This window comes from Perca flavescens, chromosome 2 (assembly GCF_004354835.1).
Source record: "Perca flavescens isolate YP-PL-M2 chromosome 2, PFLA_1.0, whole genome shotgun sequence".
Lineage (NCBI taxonomy): Eukaryota > Metazoa > Chordata > Actinopteri > Perciformes > Percidae > Perca > Perca flavescens.
The window spans coordinates 26,937,120-26,955,295 of record NC_041332.1 but is presented as its reverse complement, the minus strand read 5'-3'; the positions used below and the strand labels follow the sequence as shown (position 1 = coordinate 26,955,295).

At 40.6% G+C, this 18,176-nt stretch overlaps 1 protein-coding gene across 7 annotated transcripts in view; it reads right to left on the bottom strand.

Annotated features, from left to right (window-relative positions):
• The window catches only part of npnta (nephronectin a), a 55,180-nt gene that overhangs the window by 17,638 nt on the left and 19,366 nt on the right, over positions 1-18,176 (bottom strand). For 2 of the 7 annotated variants that reach the window (XM_028594850.1, XM_028594868.1), the window contains 4 exons: positions 14,164-14,256; positions 8,331-8,426; positions 3,347-3,466; positions 1,898-2,017 (listed from right to left, as the gene is read on the bottom strand). In XM_028594850.1, the coding sequence (XP_028450651.1) occupies positions 1,898-2,017; positions 3,347-3,466; positions 8,331-8,426; positions 14,164-14,256 (429 nt within the window). Of the gene's footprint in view, positions 1-1,897; positions 2,018-3,346; positions 3,467-8,330; positions 8,427-9,491; positions 9,567-9,765; positions 9,861-14,163; positions 14,257-18,176 lie in introns of those variants that run through there. The other 5 variants (XM_028594879.1, XM_028594889.1, XM_028594905.1 and 2 more) reach the window with 4 other exon arrangements.

The following is an 18,176-nucleotide window of genomic DNA, read 5'->3' as shown; positions in this document are numbered from 1 at the left end:
GGTCTCTGCTTTAGCTACAGAGTGAGACATCTCACAGCTGTAGCATCTTTGTTGGCAGTCGCACATGCGCAGTAGCTAGGTAAGGATCATATTAGCTGGCGCACTTCCAACTTTGCGTGGAATACCTGCAGAACAGGGACATGTAAGTAGTTATTTTGTAGATTATGGTGAACTACTGTGTGTTGTAGCAGTGTTTTGCCATTGAGAAAGAGCTAGCATGCTACGGTTACCCCCTTCATTTCGGCTAGTGACATAGAATTTTTTTTTCCATGTTTGTATGCGTGTGGAAGCACCAGAGACACAAAATAACACCCCAAATCCCAGAAAAAGTGATTTTCTTTCATAATATGGGCACTTTAAGTTCTGCAAATGTGTTTTGCTTGTCAACTCTGTTCTGATAGATTAAGCAATTTCTATGAGAGGCAGCATGGAAATATGAAGCTGTCTCATACCTAACTTCTGCAACAATGCAACAACATCAATACACTTTGTCATTAATCAGACGTTTTCTGTCACAACGCAAAACAAGCCTATATACTTCCTTCTAGTGAATCATCAGACATCCTTCTTAAGGGATTTCTGGTCTAAACCATTTTTAGTACACAAAATAATTTTAAAACAGACTACATTCCACATCGAATTATAATTGTTTGCATTTTAAACATTTTGTTTGCAATCTCTTTCCATGTATCTTCACTGTCTGCACTTGTCAAAGTGGTACTTTGTGGAATTCTGCTTATTATAGGATTTTTCTGATCTACCAGCTGCAGAATTTCTTTCCTGCCTAGTTTGGTATTCTTTTTGTTTCCATTTCTCCTAATTTTCTATTATTTCATCCCAAGTAAAACATCCAAATTTATATATTATAAAAATACAAGATCAATGTTAATTTCACATGTCAATGGCACTGGACCTATTTCACACAAATAAAAACAATCTTTGTTGAAAATAAATTAAATTCATGTGTGTTTTGCTGAAAAACATGTATCTGAATAACTTGTAAGGATTAAAAACAACAACAATGTGGCAGATATAGGGTTAATCCTTGTCTCTGATTGGCTGTTCCTGAAGATTGCTGCAAAAAAAGCAAAAGCAGACTGCGTAGGATGGAAATGCAAACTCTCTCATCTAAAGCTCTGGTTACGAGAAGGAATCACCTCCATCAATATGATTAGAAACTCTACATAAAACTCTCCATAAAACATCAGCTTCTCGAGGGATCCGGAAACATTCCATTAAACTGTCCTAACACCTGTGGCAGGCAACCTTTTTCCTTCTCCTGCTCCATTATTTTCATGATTGATGTCTGTCCTGTTTTAGAAATCCGCCCCCTATTAGCCAGCACACAGTTAAGTGGCATCGTAACAGGAACAGTCCAATCTTGAACAGACTGTATTTAAACCTCACACAGGTTAACTACCTCAACTGCCCCTTCATCTGTTAGTTACCCATCTGAGAAGCGGTTCCACATAATGAACGGAGTGGAGGATAGGGGGAGGATAGGAGGAGGGTAGGGGGTGGGCTTCCCCTGATCACATTTCTGCTGTAAAAGTCACCATTTGGTTGACAAGGCCAGTTAAATTGCTGGGTTCCTTGATCAAAGCATAAAAGCGTATTGGTAAATATTTTTGGATTAACTTCAGCTTTGCTTGCAAAGAGGTTTTGTTTGAGTTCCATAATTGCACTTTCATTGCCAAGTTGTTTTTCTTGCTCTGCCAAAACAGTTGCATTTGATTATCACTCACACAGTTTAAAGGCTGGGAAGAACATAAAAAAAAAGAATAAAAACAAGAAACATTCTTGTTTGGGATGCTTTACATGAGTTGTTCATGAAAGGGAGTGGTAACATGAGGCTCAGTTTTCAGCTCTGTGGATATATATAAAGACTGGGACGTACCCACACAGGTTCTTCCATCCGGAGCCAGCTGTAGCCCCGGTGACGGACACTGACATCGGACCTCTCCTTTCAGCACCTCGCAGCCATACTGGCAGTTGGCCATGCCACAAGTGCGAGCATCTGATGAACACAAGGGAAACACAACACATATTAACACATGCTGGTGCCACAAGGTAGAGAAAAGGAGTGTGGGGGCGGGGGAGTTTGTAATGCTCACACTCTCACTTTCTTTCCTTCTCACACTATATCCTTATCCTCCAGCTGGTGTGTGAGAGCCAGACCACTGCCTGCCTTTTCTGATATTAGCTGAGTTGACCCTGAGGTGCAAACATCAGAACGGCACACACTCTGCCATTATTAGATTGCTGTGCTGCGCAGTCGCTCTGTGCTTAGCCTTTGCCCGCGCAATCCTCCCTCACCCACTTTCATCCTTTACTACACCTAAATAATCATAAATTCATCTCCACCCTATCGAAGCATGTATAGTGTGTGCGGCACCTCTTTTGTTGAGCCATGCAGGGCAGATCAAGATCCTCCAAAATAATAATGGAGCAGATTTTGGTTTGTCTCTCTAAAATAACTTCGGACTCTAAAAAGGATATTAAAAATGAGGATGATGCTGCCGTTGCTACTTCAGCTGCCGCAGGTACCCTGGAGTACAGTTTGATGACTGAGGCAGGCCATGCTGATTAAATGCTACAGTGATCTATTGATCAAAGCAGTAGCAAGGGAGAAAAGAAGAGGGTGTTTAACACTATCGTGCTATCATCACACAACAACACCTGGAATAGTTTGAGATTGCCTCAAGTGGTGAGCAATTCAGATTTTAAAAGTGGGAAAATGAATTTTCTTTTGATAAAAAAGAACTAATTAAAATGAGGCAGCAGGAGTCACGCCATGCTCAAGTGGAAACGTGAGGAGAAAATAGTTATCAGGGGGGAAACCAAATTTACAGGGAGACATGTACAGGCATTAACTCTGACTCTGTGAAAGACCTCGGGGCAACCAATAAGAACTGTACATTCACTCGAGTGTCTAAAGATTGTGTTTCTTTCATACTTTTCATTTTAGACCTTTTAGGGTTCTTCAGAGGGGTCCTTCAGACTGTGGAGCTGTTATAATGAAGCGGATCAACGCGAGGCTTTAATCAAAACAGTCTATCAAAGAATTGTGAGGCTGCTGTCAGAGGTACTCACACATGTGGGAAATGTATCTTATAATAGAGAGCATATGTCATCAGCATTGCATTGCGCTGGCATTCAGATGAATACATTTGTAGTGAAGTGAAGAAGGGCTTCATAGTAGCACATCCAGGCAACAAAGAAAAAGAGATTATGAAGAAAAATACGGGGGAGAAAATACATCAGGAATGAAAATATCCACATTTCAGACAACAATACAAACGTATGTGCGTGTGTGAGTGTGTGTGTGAGAGAAGGACAGACTCACTTCCACAGGTCCCGTCAGGCATCAGCATGTAGCCGTTGAGGCAGTAGCACTTGTAACTCCCATATGTATTCATGCACCTGTGTTTACAGGGCCTCGGCTTCAGACCGCACTCATTCAGGTCTGTAGACACAGAGAGACGGCATAAGTGGACTGGAGGACAGAGAGAGACACACTCCTACACGGAGGTGAAATTAGTCAGAGGGCAGAGGTGAAGAGGTCAGCAATGTCAAACCTCACCCATCCATTTATGTGTGGGTTTGTCGGTCTGTGTGTGTGTGTGCGTGTGTGTTAATGTGTGTGCTTTGGATAGGGTGGGGGTGTCTTCAAGGAAGTGCCATGTTCTGACAAGCCTGTAACTTCCCTCTTTGATGATTTAACAGGAAGCCAGTGTCAACTGTCAACCTGCCCATTACCTGCAAGTGATAAAAGATGCTATTATACCCTCTGACTCACCACGACTTCATGTGGTTGTAGCTGCAACACCCAGCACTTTTTTATATATAATTCCAGTGTTTTTCATGCAGACATAAAAGTACCTTGAGAAATCTCACCCACAACAGCCCGTGAAAATCGTATTAGAAAATGATGCTGTCTGACTTCGGAGCAGGGACGGCTCCTGGGAGAAAGGAATATGCCCTGAGCTCAACACCTGTCAAATGCTTATGCAAATTCAAGTCATTATACCCTTCTCACAGCACAACATTTATATATTTCAGTCGCAAGTCCCTGGTGTTGTGTATGTTACCTCACTGGAATGACTTACTGACACTCCTAAATGGAACAGAGACACCATTAATGTTATTAGTTACACCTGTGTGTGCATCCGGCAATGACAAGTCAAAGTGTCCTCCACGTGAAGGGTTTATGGTGGCTGTAGCCAACCAACCAACCAAGCGCTAGATAGCTCTATAGTCCTTTACGATGCCAGACATTTTGACATGTCATTGCACGAAATGCACAGGTGGAACTAATAACATTAATTATGTCCTCTTTCCACGTTGGTATTTCAGTTCCAGGGCTGTTGTGTATGTTGCCTCCCTGCGATGACTTACTGACACTCCTAAATGGAACAGAGACGCCATTAATGTTATTAGCTACACCTATGTGCATTCTGCAATGACAAGTTAAAGTGTCCGTCGTTAAAAATGCTTAGAGTGGCTGAGTAAGTAATAAGTAAACATGTTTATTTCTTACTGTACTGTAGACTCCACTGAACACTTACTAGAATGTGAATAAAGTAAAGTGCCAACCAACCAATAAGAGCTTGATGGCTCCATATGGCAGGACATATCATATTATTAAACACATATAACTAATGACATTAATGATGTCTGCATTTCATTCAGGTGTTTCAGATACAGGGCCTTGGTATTGTGCATGCTGGCTCACTAGCATACCTGAATGGAACAAAGCCATCATTACTTAGTGACACCTGCGAGAGAGGTCCATTTGGCCTAAATTAAAGAAATGTAGTGCTTTAATTTAATCTTGATAGATTCTTTTATAACAAAGCAAACTGTAATAAAACGACCTAATGAGTTAGATAGCTGTATTTCCTTTTTGCAATACAGCAGACAGTTTCACACACAGGTGTAATTAATAACATTAGTTAATTAATGTTGGTATTCCACTTACTGTAGGAGGCATTATGGGACATCTAAATAAAATGGAACCATCATTATTGAAGCATTGCGGTAGTTCAGATAGGGGCAGAAGAGGTTTACTGCATGTTCACGACCATCTCGTTCATTTACGTGGTCCATAGAGTCTGGCTGGCGCTTGGTCATTCTGCCCTCGCCAATGAATGGTTAAAACTTCCATGTCCTGACAAAAATTATACTATTTAAACTTGTGATTTTCCTACCAGCACAAGTCAAAATGTCTGCTGTGAAAAAGGCCAATATGCATTCTAGATGCACATTGTTCTTAATAGAATATTGATCATGCTGCCATTAGCTGTGGTGGAAAGTAACTAATTACTCTCATTACTGTAATTGAGAATCTTTGTTGTGTATTTGTTCTATATGAGTACACTCAATAATCCATTTGCATTCTTGAATCTCTCTGCACTCAAACTTTGAGAAAGAGAGGAATTATAGAGTAGCCTGTAGTAATGCTGGTCTGACACAGAGAGGAAGATTTTTCATTTCAGTTTTTTTCAAATGTCTTTTTCCTCCTAAAGCAATTTTCAAGATTAAGTTTTCTTATAAAGAAAATAGTGTCACTACTCTTGCAGAGCATCACTGAACTGAAGAGGGCAGGCTTCAAAATGTATTTTTACTTCATCTTAGTTTTACTAGTATTTGGGAAAAGTAACAGGACTTCTACTTTGGGAGGATATTCTAGCAAACTTTCTTATTGCGGTTTTAGATAATTGATATGGAATCACAGTAAGGGTCTGTAAGGGTAAAACGTTACTTTTGCAACCTCTTAACAGTGTGTTCACACCAAGTGTAAAGCGAGCGTGTCAATGCAAAGATGCAAACAGATGCAAATTTGCATCGGGTGACGCAAATGAAATATATATATAATAAATATATATTTCAACTCAAGCGAGGAATTGCTTGAAGCTGTGTCGCGAAGCCTGTCAGCGTTGAGATTCTTCTGCATAGCATAGTCCTGATCAATCACAACTCTGATTTAAGGCCACTCTTGGCTCTTGTCCAATACTTTCCCTGAGTAATTTCTAATGAGCGTGTAGGAAGGGTTTGAAGACGGAAACAACGGGTATTGATGGAAGTGAATATTTTACATATTTCTTCCCTATATCACCAAAACACTTTTTAGTGGGGTCCGTTGGGACAACCAGGCCCAAAAGGGGAAAATCCAACTTGTAACTACACAGTAATCCATCACACTGGAATGATAACACAGGGTCCAAGAAATATAAATAACTTAAACTATGAATATCACCCTGTTTCTGTGATACAGTACAACAATCACAAATAGATTTGGTCTCACTGTACAGCACATGAGGGGTCATTTTCATCTTGGCCGGCCGCATTGTAAATGGCTCCGTATTTAGCTCTGTGGACATATGCAGGGAGGGTGCCTTCTTTAACTGCTGCATACCTCCTACATTTGACAGATACCATAGATTAATTTAGATGAACGACAGAGCAGATGCCTAGTTTGTATATCCACAGACCACACCTTCTATTAATGGTAGCTTCTGGTCTACTAAAGCCACGTTGGCTGATTCAATAGGTGCACCTGGAATTTGGACTGACAGTCTGCTTGTTAAATCCTAACAAGTGCCACCAGGCTTTGAATCATGTTCCATGACTATAAATTATTCTGGATATATAGGGTTCAATTTGTGGTTGCAGTTGTTACATGAGGCCCAGTATAGTGAAATATTTATAGGGTTACTTTCACTGAATACAAGAGTAAGGATAACAAAGAGCAGACATTTAAGAGTGTCACAATCTTTCTACTATAAGTGGACATTTGTGATACGTTATGTGCAAATGCAAACTTAGGATCTGTGTCTGACACAATTTTATTTCTGCATTTGTGCTTGCGAAAAGAGGGCGATAACGTGGGTCCATTGTCATACCAAAATTAATACTGATATTGCACTGCGCACAAATAACAAATTGCGCTGCGACTGTTTGCACTTCTGCTGGTGTGCACCACATAAATACACTATGGAGGTCAGTGTGTTTTTGAAAGCCTTTTTTAAAACCTGTTGAAATAAATCACTTTCTTTGTGGACTGATAATTAATGCTGATATTAATGTCAAAATTATGTGTCCTGTTTTTGTCAGACAGAAGACTTAGCTCTGTTTATTTTGACAGTTGAAATTCTAACCCTACAACTGTGTCCTTCTCTCACAAGATAATGTCCACAGCTCACACACATGCACACACGCACACTCACTCACACGCTCACGCACACGCTCACGCACACGCTCACTCACACGCTCACACACACACTTTTTTTAATTAGCGGTGTCAACCCTGTTTTCCTCCCTGGTTTTCACAGTAAACAACTGGCATTCTCATTACTGCGATTACCAAAAACCATAGCAACACTGCCCATTGTCTGCGTGGCAGAGGAACAGGTCTCCACTTGCCTGTTTCACTGAAAAACAGCTTCAAAATGTAAATGAGGGATTATTGAAATGGTCACATTCTCAGACAGAGGCAGCTCCATGAGCATCAGCACATGCCAGACACAAGACACAGCCAGGGCCTCTTCCATGTAGAAAGAAAGAGACAGGATGGAGAGAGGACACAAAGTACAAGACGGAGAGAGACAGGACACAGAGATATGGAAAAACAGAGGTAACAGACAGACATGATCACCAATTGACAGTTCGACACGGCCCCAGGACTGCAGAAACCTGTGCGATAGCAGAGGTGGAGTGCCCCTCTGGGGTGTTCACTGTACGGTAAATGAACTGCTGAGACACATCTGAAGTGATGCAAAGTGGAGTGATTTATTGGGTCAGCTCCACAGAGGTATGCTTTGGTACATTCCCGACACGACTCTATCACTGACAGGGAGATTAGCAGAAGGCTTTCTCTTGGGGATATGCTTGACTCTAAAGAAGATAACACTTCTTAGAACTTGAGGCCGTTTTCTAGCAGCGATGGAGGAGTCATGAGTGCTATGTGCATGTCGATGAAGGTTTTAAAGGGAAGGTGGAGCTCTTTGTTCCAGGTGCTCAAAAAACTAGAGAGGAAAATTAGAGAGAAGAAGGGGGCATAGCAATAAGGAAAAATCATTTCTATTTGGTTCTGAGAAACAGTTTCTTAGGGAAGAGAGTGAAAAAGGAGTGTGACATGCTTGGCATTCATGCTGGCATTTTCTACTGAAGATCTACTCTTGGGCGGTGTCTTTTCTGCCAAGGGAGGACAGGATAACGTAAGAAAATAGTTGAGAGTGACATTTACTCCTCCGCAGTCTGCACAGTGCAGCACCATGCATGTTGCTCAGATGGTGGAAAAGAGGAGATCGACGATCGAAGAATCTCACCCTCCATCACTACTCTCGCTGGTTGATGGTCCACAGGAAGAAAGACAGGAAGGTGACTGGCCCACACTGGTGGGGTTAAATAGTCCAGCTCTTCTTCTTTAGACAAAAGAAATGGGTTAGAGTGGACGGGGAGAGTGGGTGAAAGGGGTTTTGATTGAAGACAAAGTAGTAAAAGGTCAGAGAAAAAGTAAAAGAGGACAGAAGGAGAGAGACAGAACACCTCTGACCACACCACAATCCTGAAAAGTAAAGAGGAACATTATGCAGCAAAGAGGATTACACTTGTGGGAATTGGACATGAACTGAGTATCAGAAAAAGATAAACATTCTACGGCGTCTAAGTGTTTTTGAGTCCATTCTCTTCCTGACCTCTTCATCCTCTGCATTCCTTTTTTTATCGTGAGTGTGAAATAGTATCTAAAAGATTTACAGGATCTCACGGATTCAAAGGATTCCTTCTTAATTTGTGGAGGTTCGAAGGTAGACGGGACTTACCATTTAAAGAGGCAAATCACTACAACACTTTAGCCTCAAGAATTTCAGCCCCTCCCCCCTCTGTCTATCCATCTATGCATCCAGCAACCTTTCCTCCAGCAGTCAGCTAACAACACCTATTGTTAAGCGACAGGAAGATGATACAGCTACCTCTGATTGTTTTGCACACTTCAAATCATTGAAGCGTTTCCCTATTGAGGGATGCGGTAACTTAAGCTGCCAACCCCACCCAGGACAGAAACACTTGTCACACGCAATATCTGCAAATAGGCACCGTGGATGGGTATTGGTATAAGACGCTTTAGTAGCTAAGAACAATAATTCACTGAGAGAATCATGTAACCAGTGCAGCTGCAGTCTTATACAAGTATTGTTCCTCTTGTAGGCAGGCAGCTAAACAAAAAGCAAATCAAGAACATGTTGGCTTAAATGTCTTTGGAAACTAAAACATCTTCAAAAATTATACAAGACATTAAGTAAAGTTTATTAAGTAAACCTGTAAAATCTAAGGAAAGGAGTTGTATGCTATAAAGATTTTTGCTCCACGATAAAAAAAAAAAATAACCTAAAATAATCTGCAGGAGGTTGATGCCATTATTAATCTCAACAATCACTCGTCACAATCAAGCCAGGTGCTGAGATCTTAATGCGGCTTTAAAATCTCACTTTCCGGTCTGTATCCATGTGACACCTTCCTGCCATTCTCCATGCCTTTTCATTGGCTCAGTATAGAGGACAGTCCTGCAAGACAGCACCTGATATGAGGAGATACTGCCATAGTGTTTAATATTGTAACATATTGCATACATATATACATATACATTTGTTTAATTGACTTGCTTAATCATTTCAAGTAAGATTTTTCTTTTGCATCATTACAATCACATCTCAGAGGAGGTTAGGAAAACATCAGTTCTAGCAATTTTATTTCAGTTCCTACATTCTGCTTAAAGAGGTTATCCATCCATCCATCCATCCATCCATTATCTGTAACCGCCTTTTCTTTACAGGGCTGAGTGGAGCTGAAGCCAATCCCTGCTGACATTGGGTGAAAGGCGGGGTACACCCTGAACCTACCAACTATCACAGGGCTGACACATATAGACAGACAGCTATTTATGCTCCAGCCCTGTCTCCTAAAAATTGCATTATCATACAACTAAATTGCATTCTCAATTGCATTTTAAGGGAAAAATAATTTCTTCTGCATTACATTTGTTTTTGACTAATCACAAATATGTTTTTAATCAAAGTCTGCTTAGGGAGGAGGTCAGGGTAGGTGGACGGGTCAAAGAAACACAGGGCATTCACCCAGGAGACCGCTGTTCATGTCCCGTCTGAAACCCAAAGTCAACGCTGACTTATTTTAACCCACACCCCTGATCTTTTCCTGAACTATGTAGTTTTGTTGCCTCAACCTAATCAAATAGTTTGTTTCAATTCACAACATAAACTACATGTTTAAAATTGCGACCGTTTCACAACATGCTCCTGCCACTGGTACGAGGACGAGTTAAAACAAACGTAATCTGAGAGAAAATATGTTTCCCTGGAAACGTAATTGAGAATGCATTTGAGTTGTATGGAAACGTCATTTTTAGGAGACAAGGTTGCACATTCGCATCTACGGGCAATTTAGAGACAACAATTAACCTGCATGTCTTTGGAATGTGGGAGGAAGATGGAGAACCCGGAAAAAAAAAAAAGCTGACACAGGGAGAACATGCCCAAGAGTTCAGTTAAGGTCAAATATTACTTCGCTCACCCTTAATGACCTTGTTAGAAAACTTAGATTAAAAACAAATACAATTTGACATTTTGCAAGCATGTCATCATACTGTGTATTTTCCCTCAATTATCATCTGAGGGAAAATACACAGTATGATGACATGCATGCAATACTTAAAATACTTGCAGCTGTGTGACTGTTAGCAGACAGCCAGGAAGACAAAGAGCGACAGAGAGTGATCTGTTTCTAAACCAACAACCATAAAGTGTCTGTCTACACCTAGACTGAAAAAAACTAAATTCATTAAAAGATTATTGAAAGCAATCCTAAAAGTTTTCGAGACAGCAATGCGGCTTTGTCAAGATAACACAGTAAAAGGTACAGATGTTGTTAGTCTAAAAACATATAGGTATGTATATATGTATGTATAACATATAGGAACAAATTAGATACGTACTTAAACCACAGCTGGATTCTATTATACTCAAAGTGGTATTAATTATATAGTTGGCTGACGAAAAAGGGAGAAAAAATAAGAAAGCAGCATCTGGAGGCGCTGCAACTGTATTGCTTCTGATGTCTGTGGTGTCATTCCTCAAGTAAAATCTTTTTATAGTGTCTTAACAGCAGGTCAACTACACCTAACTAACTCCACCTGCACGAAATAATCATCTTATTAAAATGATTGGATCAGCAGGAGGAGTGTGCTGCCAAATTGTTAAACAGATTATCCCTATAATGAGTTTATTTGTGCAGCGAGAGCGTATTCATCTATCCTCACCATGCTGTATGACACATCCAATTCTCATGATAGGGATTCTCGAAGTAGTGCTTATTATTCTTGACAGTTGAGTGCCTGTTAATTTAATGATGAACATAATCAGATTCATCAAATAATTCCCCATTCAGGTGTTCAGATTTTCTGTATAGGAAAAGCAATGAAAGTGAAACAAACCCTATGGTGAAATGGTTTGACAGGTGAAAAGAGCTGGCACTAAAAACAGACATGTAGTCCCTGAAGTATAAATCTCTCATAACAGTGCCAGCTCATAAACGTTTGACAGAGGAAAATACGGCTTTGACTCTGAGAGTGATGAAATCAATACAGTATCTGCCATGCCTTGTGTTTGGTGTAAGCACTCATGTTTCCTCTGTGGTTTGTTTTCGCTCCACACAACCGCTGTTCCTAAGGTGTTTAACACTCTTGTCAATCAGATCGCCTCCGGAGTCACACATCTGTCCACACCTTCCACTTTCCAGAGCAAAGGAATGTGTGTCCAAAATATCTTTCTGCACATGCAGGTCTATATACTGTACAGTAAGTCTGCATCACAACACTATGACCTAAAAATTGGAGTTGACTGAATTGGTTTAAAGGGGGGGGAGGGGACTGAACTGGATACCAGCCTTCATCATGGTTCAAATTGTATTTATTATTATTATTATTATTATTATTATTATTATTATTATTATTATTATTATTATTATTATAGGAATAAACAATCATTCCTTAATATATATTAAAAACAAGTTTGTTTACATCATGTTGTTCTTCTTTCAAAAAGAGAGTTTTAAATCTCAAACAATGCATGCTGGGAAGTCTGCTATGTGCTGATCATGTTTCTTAGTTTAATGAGTTTAGTGTACTCTCAGCAGTACAATCAGTCAACTCATCATTTAAAGTCAAGACTCCAGACAAGTGGTCTGAACATGAAAATGAGACATTTTAAGTTGAATTAACTCAAAGTGAATAAAACTGAAAAATTTACATTAAAGTTACAATCTCAAAAATCCGTTTCGTTTTCTTTAGCGGTAAGCGACAATTGCAGGTGTGTTTTTGGTTCTCACCTACGAAAAATCCGAACACTGTTGCCAATGTGATGTTTAGTCACAATGCTAGCAGAGACCGAAAAAAACAGTACACCACTTCACACACAAGCGAGTTGAAGAGCGAGCCTGTTTTGTTAGCTCCGCCTATCCTCTCTGGCGGACCAACCACTGCTGTGATGGAAAACGCGTCACTAACTGTGTGCTGCTTGTGATTTTTCCTGGGAATGTTGCCACAGACACCCAGTTCGTAATACTGCAAATGCAAGGGCTTTTATCAGTGGGCTACAGGATCAATCACCATTGATTGCCTCATTCGGTGATAGATAGTGACTTGACAGACATTTTATTCTAATGAAAATCTTCGGAATTATTACTTTAGAGTAATTACTAAAAGATAAATTGATTCCACTAAATTGCTGTATTATGTTTTACAGTGTATCAGTGTGACTACTTGACCTTTCGCAGCATCGAGGCCAGGGAATCAGCTGAGCTCTGGACAACTTATTTCACTCCTCCAGTTGACTCCATAAGAGAAATGTAGCTCTCCGGAGGGGAAGGATATTAGAATGCTTTGAAACATCAACCACCCGGCACATCAATAGTAAACCTCAAATCAATGTTTAATGGAGGCTGCTGCATTTAAATGAGAAAATCTAATCTATGGTTTGATAATAATTAAATTGGTTTCCATAGCATGTGCCAGCTCCAAGCAGAATCCAAGGTTATCGCCACCTAAATAGGCTGAAAGGGCAAGTCTGCCACTCAAAGCTGAGTATAAGGGAAAGCTATGTAAAACGTCAAGAGCTTATTGGACAAATGGGGCTTCGATGGGCACTTGAAAGTACAGTTTCATCTTGAAAGGTCTTGGAATTACATTTGTCAGATAAGTCTGTCTGAATGGTTGGCAGCATACTCTTTGTAGTTGGATATGGGACGCTGATCCTTTTTCCTCTCCCCTTGTTGCAGATTAAGACAAAGTACAGCCGTCTGGCCGGGCAGACAGGAGCCACCTATAGCCTCAAATGCAAGTTGAGTCATTTAGAACATTCCGGAAAGGATTTCAACACCTCCATCCCACCCACCCTCCTCCTCCACTACCTTAACCTTTGTTTTTAATTACACACTATCCTATTCCTGTCTTGGGGCGTGAATTCCACAAGTATTTTCAAGCTGCTTGGATGCACGGCAACTTACTAACTTACTGGGACGCTTTAGTGCTTTTCTACATGCCCAATCTGTCAGCGATGGAAATGCATAAAAACTCAAGCACACACAGAAAGACATTTTCAATAGCATCGGTTGCACTCAGCCGAGCCAAGTTATCTCAGGTCAGTAATTGAGATGTTATCTTCACCAGAGAGGATGCATCCCTGGGATCATTCAACATGGCCTCACCACTTATTTCCATTTGAGCTGAATCAGCTCTCTCCTCCTCCCCTTGTGATTAAAGAATCTCTGCTGTCAGCTGGTGGCAAACCAACTTCCGCTACATGAGTGGCAACTTTAATACGTAGGTGTTGTGCGGTGGAGATCAGGCCACAATAAACAATGATGATTCCTGCAATTGCTCAGGGCAGGGGTTGTTCTTCAGTTTGAAAAATGTGCATGTCAGCAGGCCTGTGTGTTGCTTTTGGTGGGAGGGGTGCACTTTTGAGTCATAATATATGTTGTGGAGTACGTTTCAACTTCAGTGCCCTACGACAAATAAGAAAGTCATATGCCACTGCAAGGTAACAACTGTGTTTTCATACGGTCTACAAATTCCAGGCGAGAGCTTACCTTGGTTGCAGGTCTTGCCGGTAAAGCCAGGGTGGCACTTGCACTTATTGGGTCCCACGCAGTCTCCGTGCTTACAGCCAGGCTGGCACACAGCTGTTCAGGGGGGATTCAAAGAGGAAGAGACAGATCAGTGCAGCGCCATGGCTGACTACTTGTTACAGATCACGATGACAAAGCACTTAATCCCACTGCTCCTTGACTTGGCTGTAAATTATCTAGTTTTATACGGTTTTCTTCACATTACAGCAATAAGACAGCATGATGCTTCATTCATATAGGACATGTGTTTGTTTGTTTGTTTCTTTCTTTCTTTCTCCTTGTGTGACAGTCTTATTATCATTAACTAATGGTAATAGACAAGCCATTCTCAGCTAACCACATAATTTCCGCATTGAACAGAGCTGGAAAAGTGTTATTGTCCTTACTGATACAAAATCTTTTCACACTGTGTGCGATAAATGAGAGGTCTGACCTTTTAACACCGAGCAAAGTTTTGATTATGCTGGTTTTAAAATACAGCACTAATATGTACGCTGGCGCCCAGCCAACCAGAATTACCTAGACAAATAATATTTTCCCCTTAGACTGAAGATGAAACAATTTGAACACCAAAATAGTAGATTATAATTAGTGCCTTAATAAAGAGCTGCCCTGATCGTACATAGTGCGTGGATGGTGATATTTTGAGTGTGTACAGAGACGTGGTAGTTGCGGGAGCTGCACAGCTTCACTGGCTCTGTGTTCTGAATTAGTGAGTTGTAGGCTTACCCTGCTTATCTGACTGTGCTTACTGCAGGTTGCTGCTAAGCATGTCTGATACACAGGGCCTCAGCCAAGTGTTACTAATTTTCATTAAAAGCTTCATTAATTCTGTCATAATACAGCACAATCAGAGGACCTAATTATCACTGTGGTGGAAGAGGCAGTACATACTGTATGTGTGTGTAGAGAGAGATTCTGGATGAGAGTGCTTATCACACCAGCCAGTGTTGTCGTGTATTTGGAAAGATGTGATGGTGTAGTGTAATGTGTGGCAATACAGATGTAGGGTTTAATATATTGTTGTGTCAGCAGGGCTTAAGTTGTGCCGGATCCTGCCGGAACATGATCAGGGACCATGGTACCGGCACCTATTTGATTGGTTCTGGCACCTACTTTTGTCACTATCAAAATCTATGAATAAATGTTGTGTAATATTTAATGTTATCTGTCATGGCATTCTTTTATTTCCATAAACATACACGCCACTTTCTAAAGCCACGTGGCGTGTTATCGCAAGGCTACGTGTTATCGCGAGGCTACGGTTGGGTTTAGGAAACGTCACACGCGGGTTGGGTTTAGGAAAAGAAGAACGGGGTTGGGTTTAGGAAAAGAAGAACGGGGTTGGGTTTAGGAAAAGAACAAACGTGAAAAAGAAAACATCACATGCAGGACACAATCCCCGCTCTCCTGGGTGAAAGACCCATCCTCCACCCCTCGTGGATTTTTGCCCTTTCATACTACTCGCTACGGCGTCAATTCACACGCAATCGCAAGGTAATCTAAGTCAATGGAGGCCAAACGGCGTTGATAAACCCGCTAAAAAGCGAGTATGCGTCTTGATAACACGCCAACAATGGCATACGAATTGGCGTGTCATACATACGCCACTTAATGAGATCAGTCTGGCTAGTGGGTGTTTGAGTTGTGCGGTGAAATGAGTATGATCTATTATAATTCCCCCTGTTGTGCGCTGCACAAAGCATTGTTTATTAAGTCATTCTTGATAAGTTTTAGCCCAGCAGGATCTAGGTGTTGTCACCAGGCACTTTGGTTTTTATCTTGATGCGTTTCGTGACTTTTTTTCTTCCCCTGACCTGCTGGATCAGCAGGTCAGCATTCAGTCTGTGTGCCGCTCCTCCTGATTTACAAATTCAGCACCGTGAGGCCAAACATTTTACACCCAAACAACCTCCACAAAGATAATTTGGCTTTTGATTTGTCATGTTTGTCAGTATAACTATTAAAAGGATAGCTCAGAAAGAAATGTAAGGTGTGTTGGTGATGTTTCAGATACCAGGGAGAAGATTAAAAAAAGAATCCAGGAAGTCCAGTTTGTGTAATAAATACATGATTTTTTTAGGCTCATTAGAGGGCCAAAACACTGCATAGTTTTTGATAAATGCTATAAGATAGTTTCTGGAAAGTTATCCTTAGTCTTTAAGGGAAGTTCAACCGTTTTGCAGGATAATGGTATTACGGCCTGCCTACGGACTATTTTGGACTCTGTTGCGGACTACTTTGGACTCTGTTGCTCCACTCAAAAAGAAGAAGATGAAGCAAAAGAAACTAGCACCTTGATATAACTCCCAAACTCGTAAATTAAAGCAAAACTCGCGAAAACTTGAAAGCAAATGGCGCTCCACCAAAATGGAAGAGTCTCGTTTGGACTGGCAAGACAAAACCTATAGGATGGCCCTCAGACATGCCAGATCAGACTATTACTCAGCATTAATAGAAGAAAACAAGAACAACCCAAGGTTTCTTTTCAGCACTGTAGCCAGGCTGATAGATAGTCACAGCTCTACTGAGCCATCTACTCCTCTAGCTCTGAGTAGTGATGACTTCATGAGCTTCTTTAATGATAAAATTATAACAATTAGAGATAAAATTCATCACCTTTTGCCCTCAACTTCTAATGGTTCACCTTTCAACGCAGGACTGCTAGAAAGAACGACTAGACCTGACATATACTTAGACTGTTTTTATCCTATAGACCTTCAATAACTAATGGTAAAGGTATCTTCAGCAAAGCCATCTACCTGTCTCTTAGACCCCATCCCAACAAGGCTACTCAAAGAAGCGTTACCTGTGGTAAACACTTCATTACTAGATATGATCAATATGTCTCTATTAACAGGTCATGTACCTCAGTCATTTAAAGTAGCTGTGATAAAACCTCTTCTGAAAAAACCCACCCTCGATCCTGAGGTCTTAGCAAACTATAGACCTAGATTTAACCTTCCCTTTCTCTCCAAGATCCTTGAGAAAGTAGTTGCTAATCAGTTATGTGATTTTCTCCATAGCAACAGCTTATTTGAAGACTTTCAATCAGGATTTAGAAAGCATCATAGCACAGAGACGGCACAGGTGAAAATTACTAACGACGTTCTAACTGCTGCAGACAAAGGAGTTGTTTTATTAGATCTTAGTGCTGCTTTTGACACTATTGACCATACAATCCTGTTACAGAGATTAGAACACTTAGTCGGAATTAAAGGAATTGCACTAAGCTGGTTTAAGTCTTATTTTTCTGATCAATCTCAATTTGTTAATGTTAATGATAAATCCTCTAAGTATGCGAAAGTTAAACATGGCGTTCCACAAGGTTCAGTGCTTGGACCAATTTTATTCTCCTTATATATGCTTCCTCTTGGTAATATCATTAGGAAATACTCAATTAACTATCACTGCTATGCGGACAACACCCAATTATACTTATCAATCAAACCAGACGAAACAAGTCAGTTAGCTAAACTTCATGTATTAAAGATATAAAATCCTGGATGACCTATAATTTTCTGATGTTAAACTGTAACAAAACTGAAGTTATTGTACTGGGACCTAAACACCTCCGAACTTCATTATCTAAAGATATAGCTACTCTGGATGGTGTTGTCCTGGCCTCCAGCACTACTGTCAGAAATCTAGGAGTTATTTTTGATCAGGATACATCCTTTAACGCCCATCTAAAACAATCATCGAGAACAGCCTTTTTTCATCTTCGTAACATTGCCAAAATTAGGAATATCCTGTCTCAAAACGATGCTGAAAAACTAGTCCATGCATTCCTTACTTCCAGGCTGGACTATTGTCATTCCCTACTGTCAGGTTGCTCAAATAAGTCCCTTAAGACTTTCCAGCTGATCCAGAATGCTGCAGCACGTGTTCTGACGAGAACTAAGAAAAGAGATCATATTTCTACTGTTTTAGCTTCTCTGCATTGGCTTCCTGTGAAATTCAGGATTGACTTT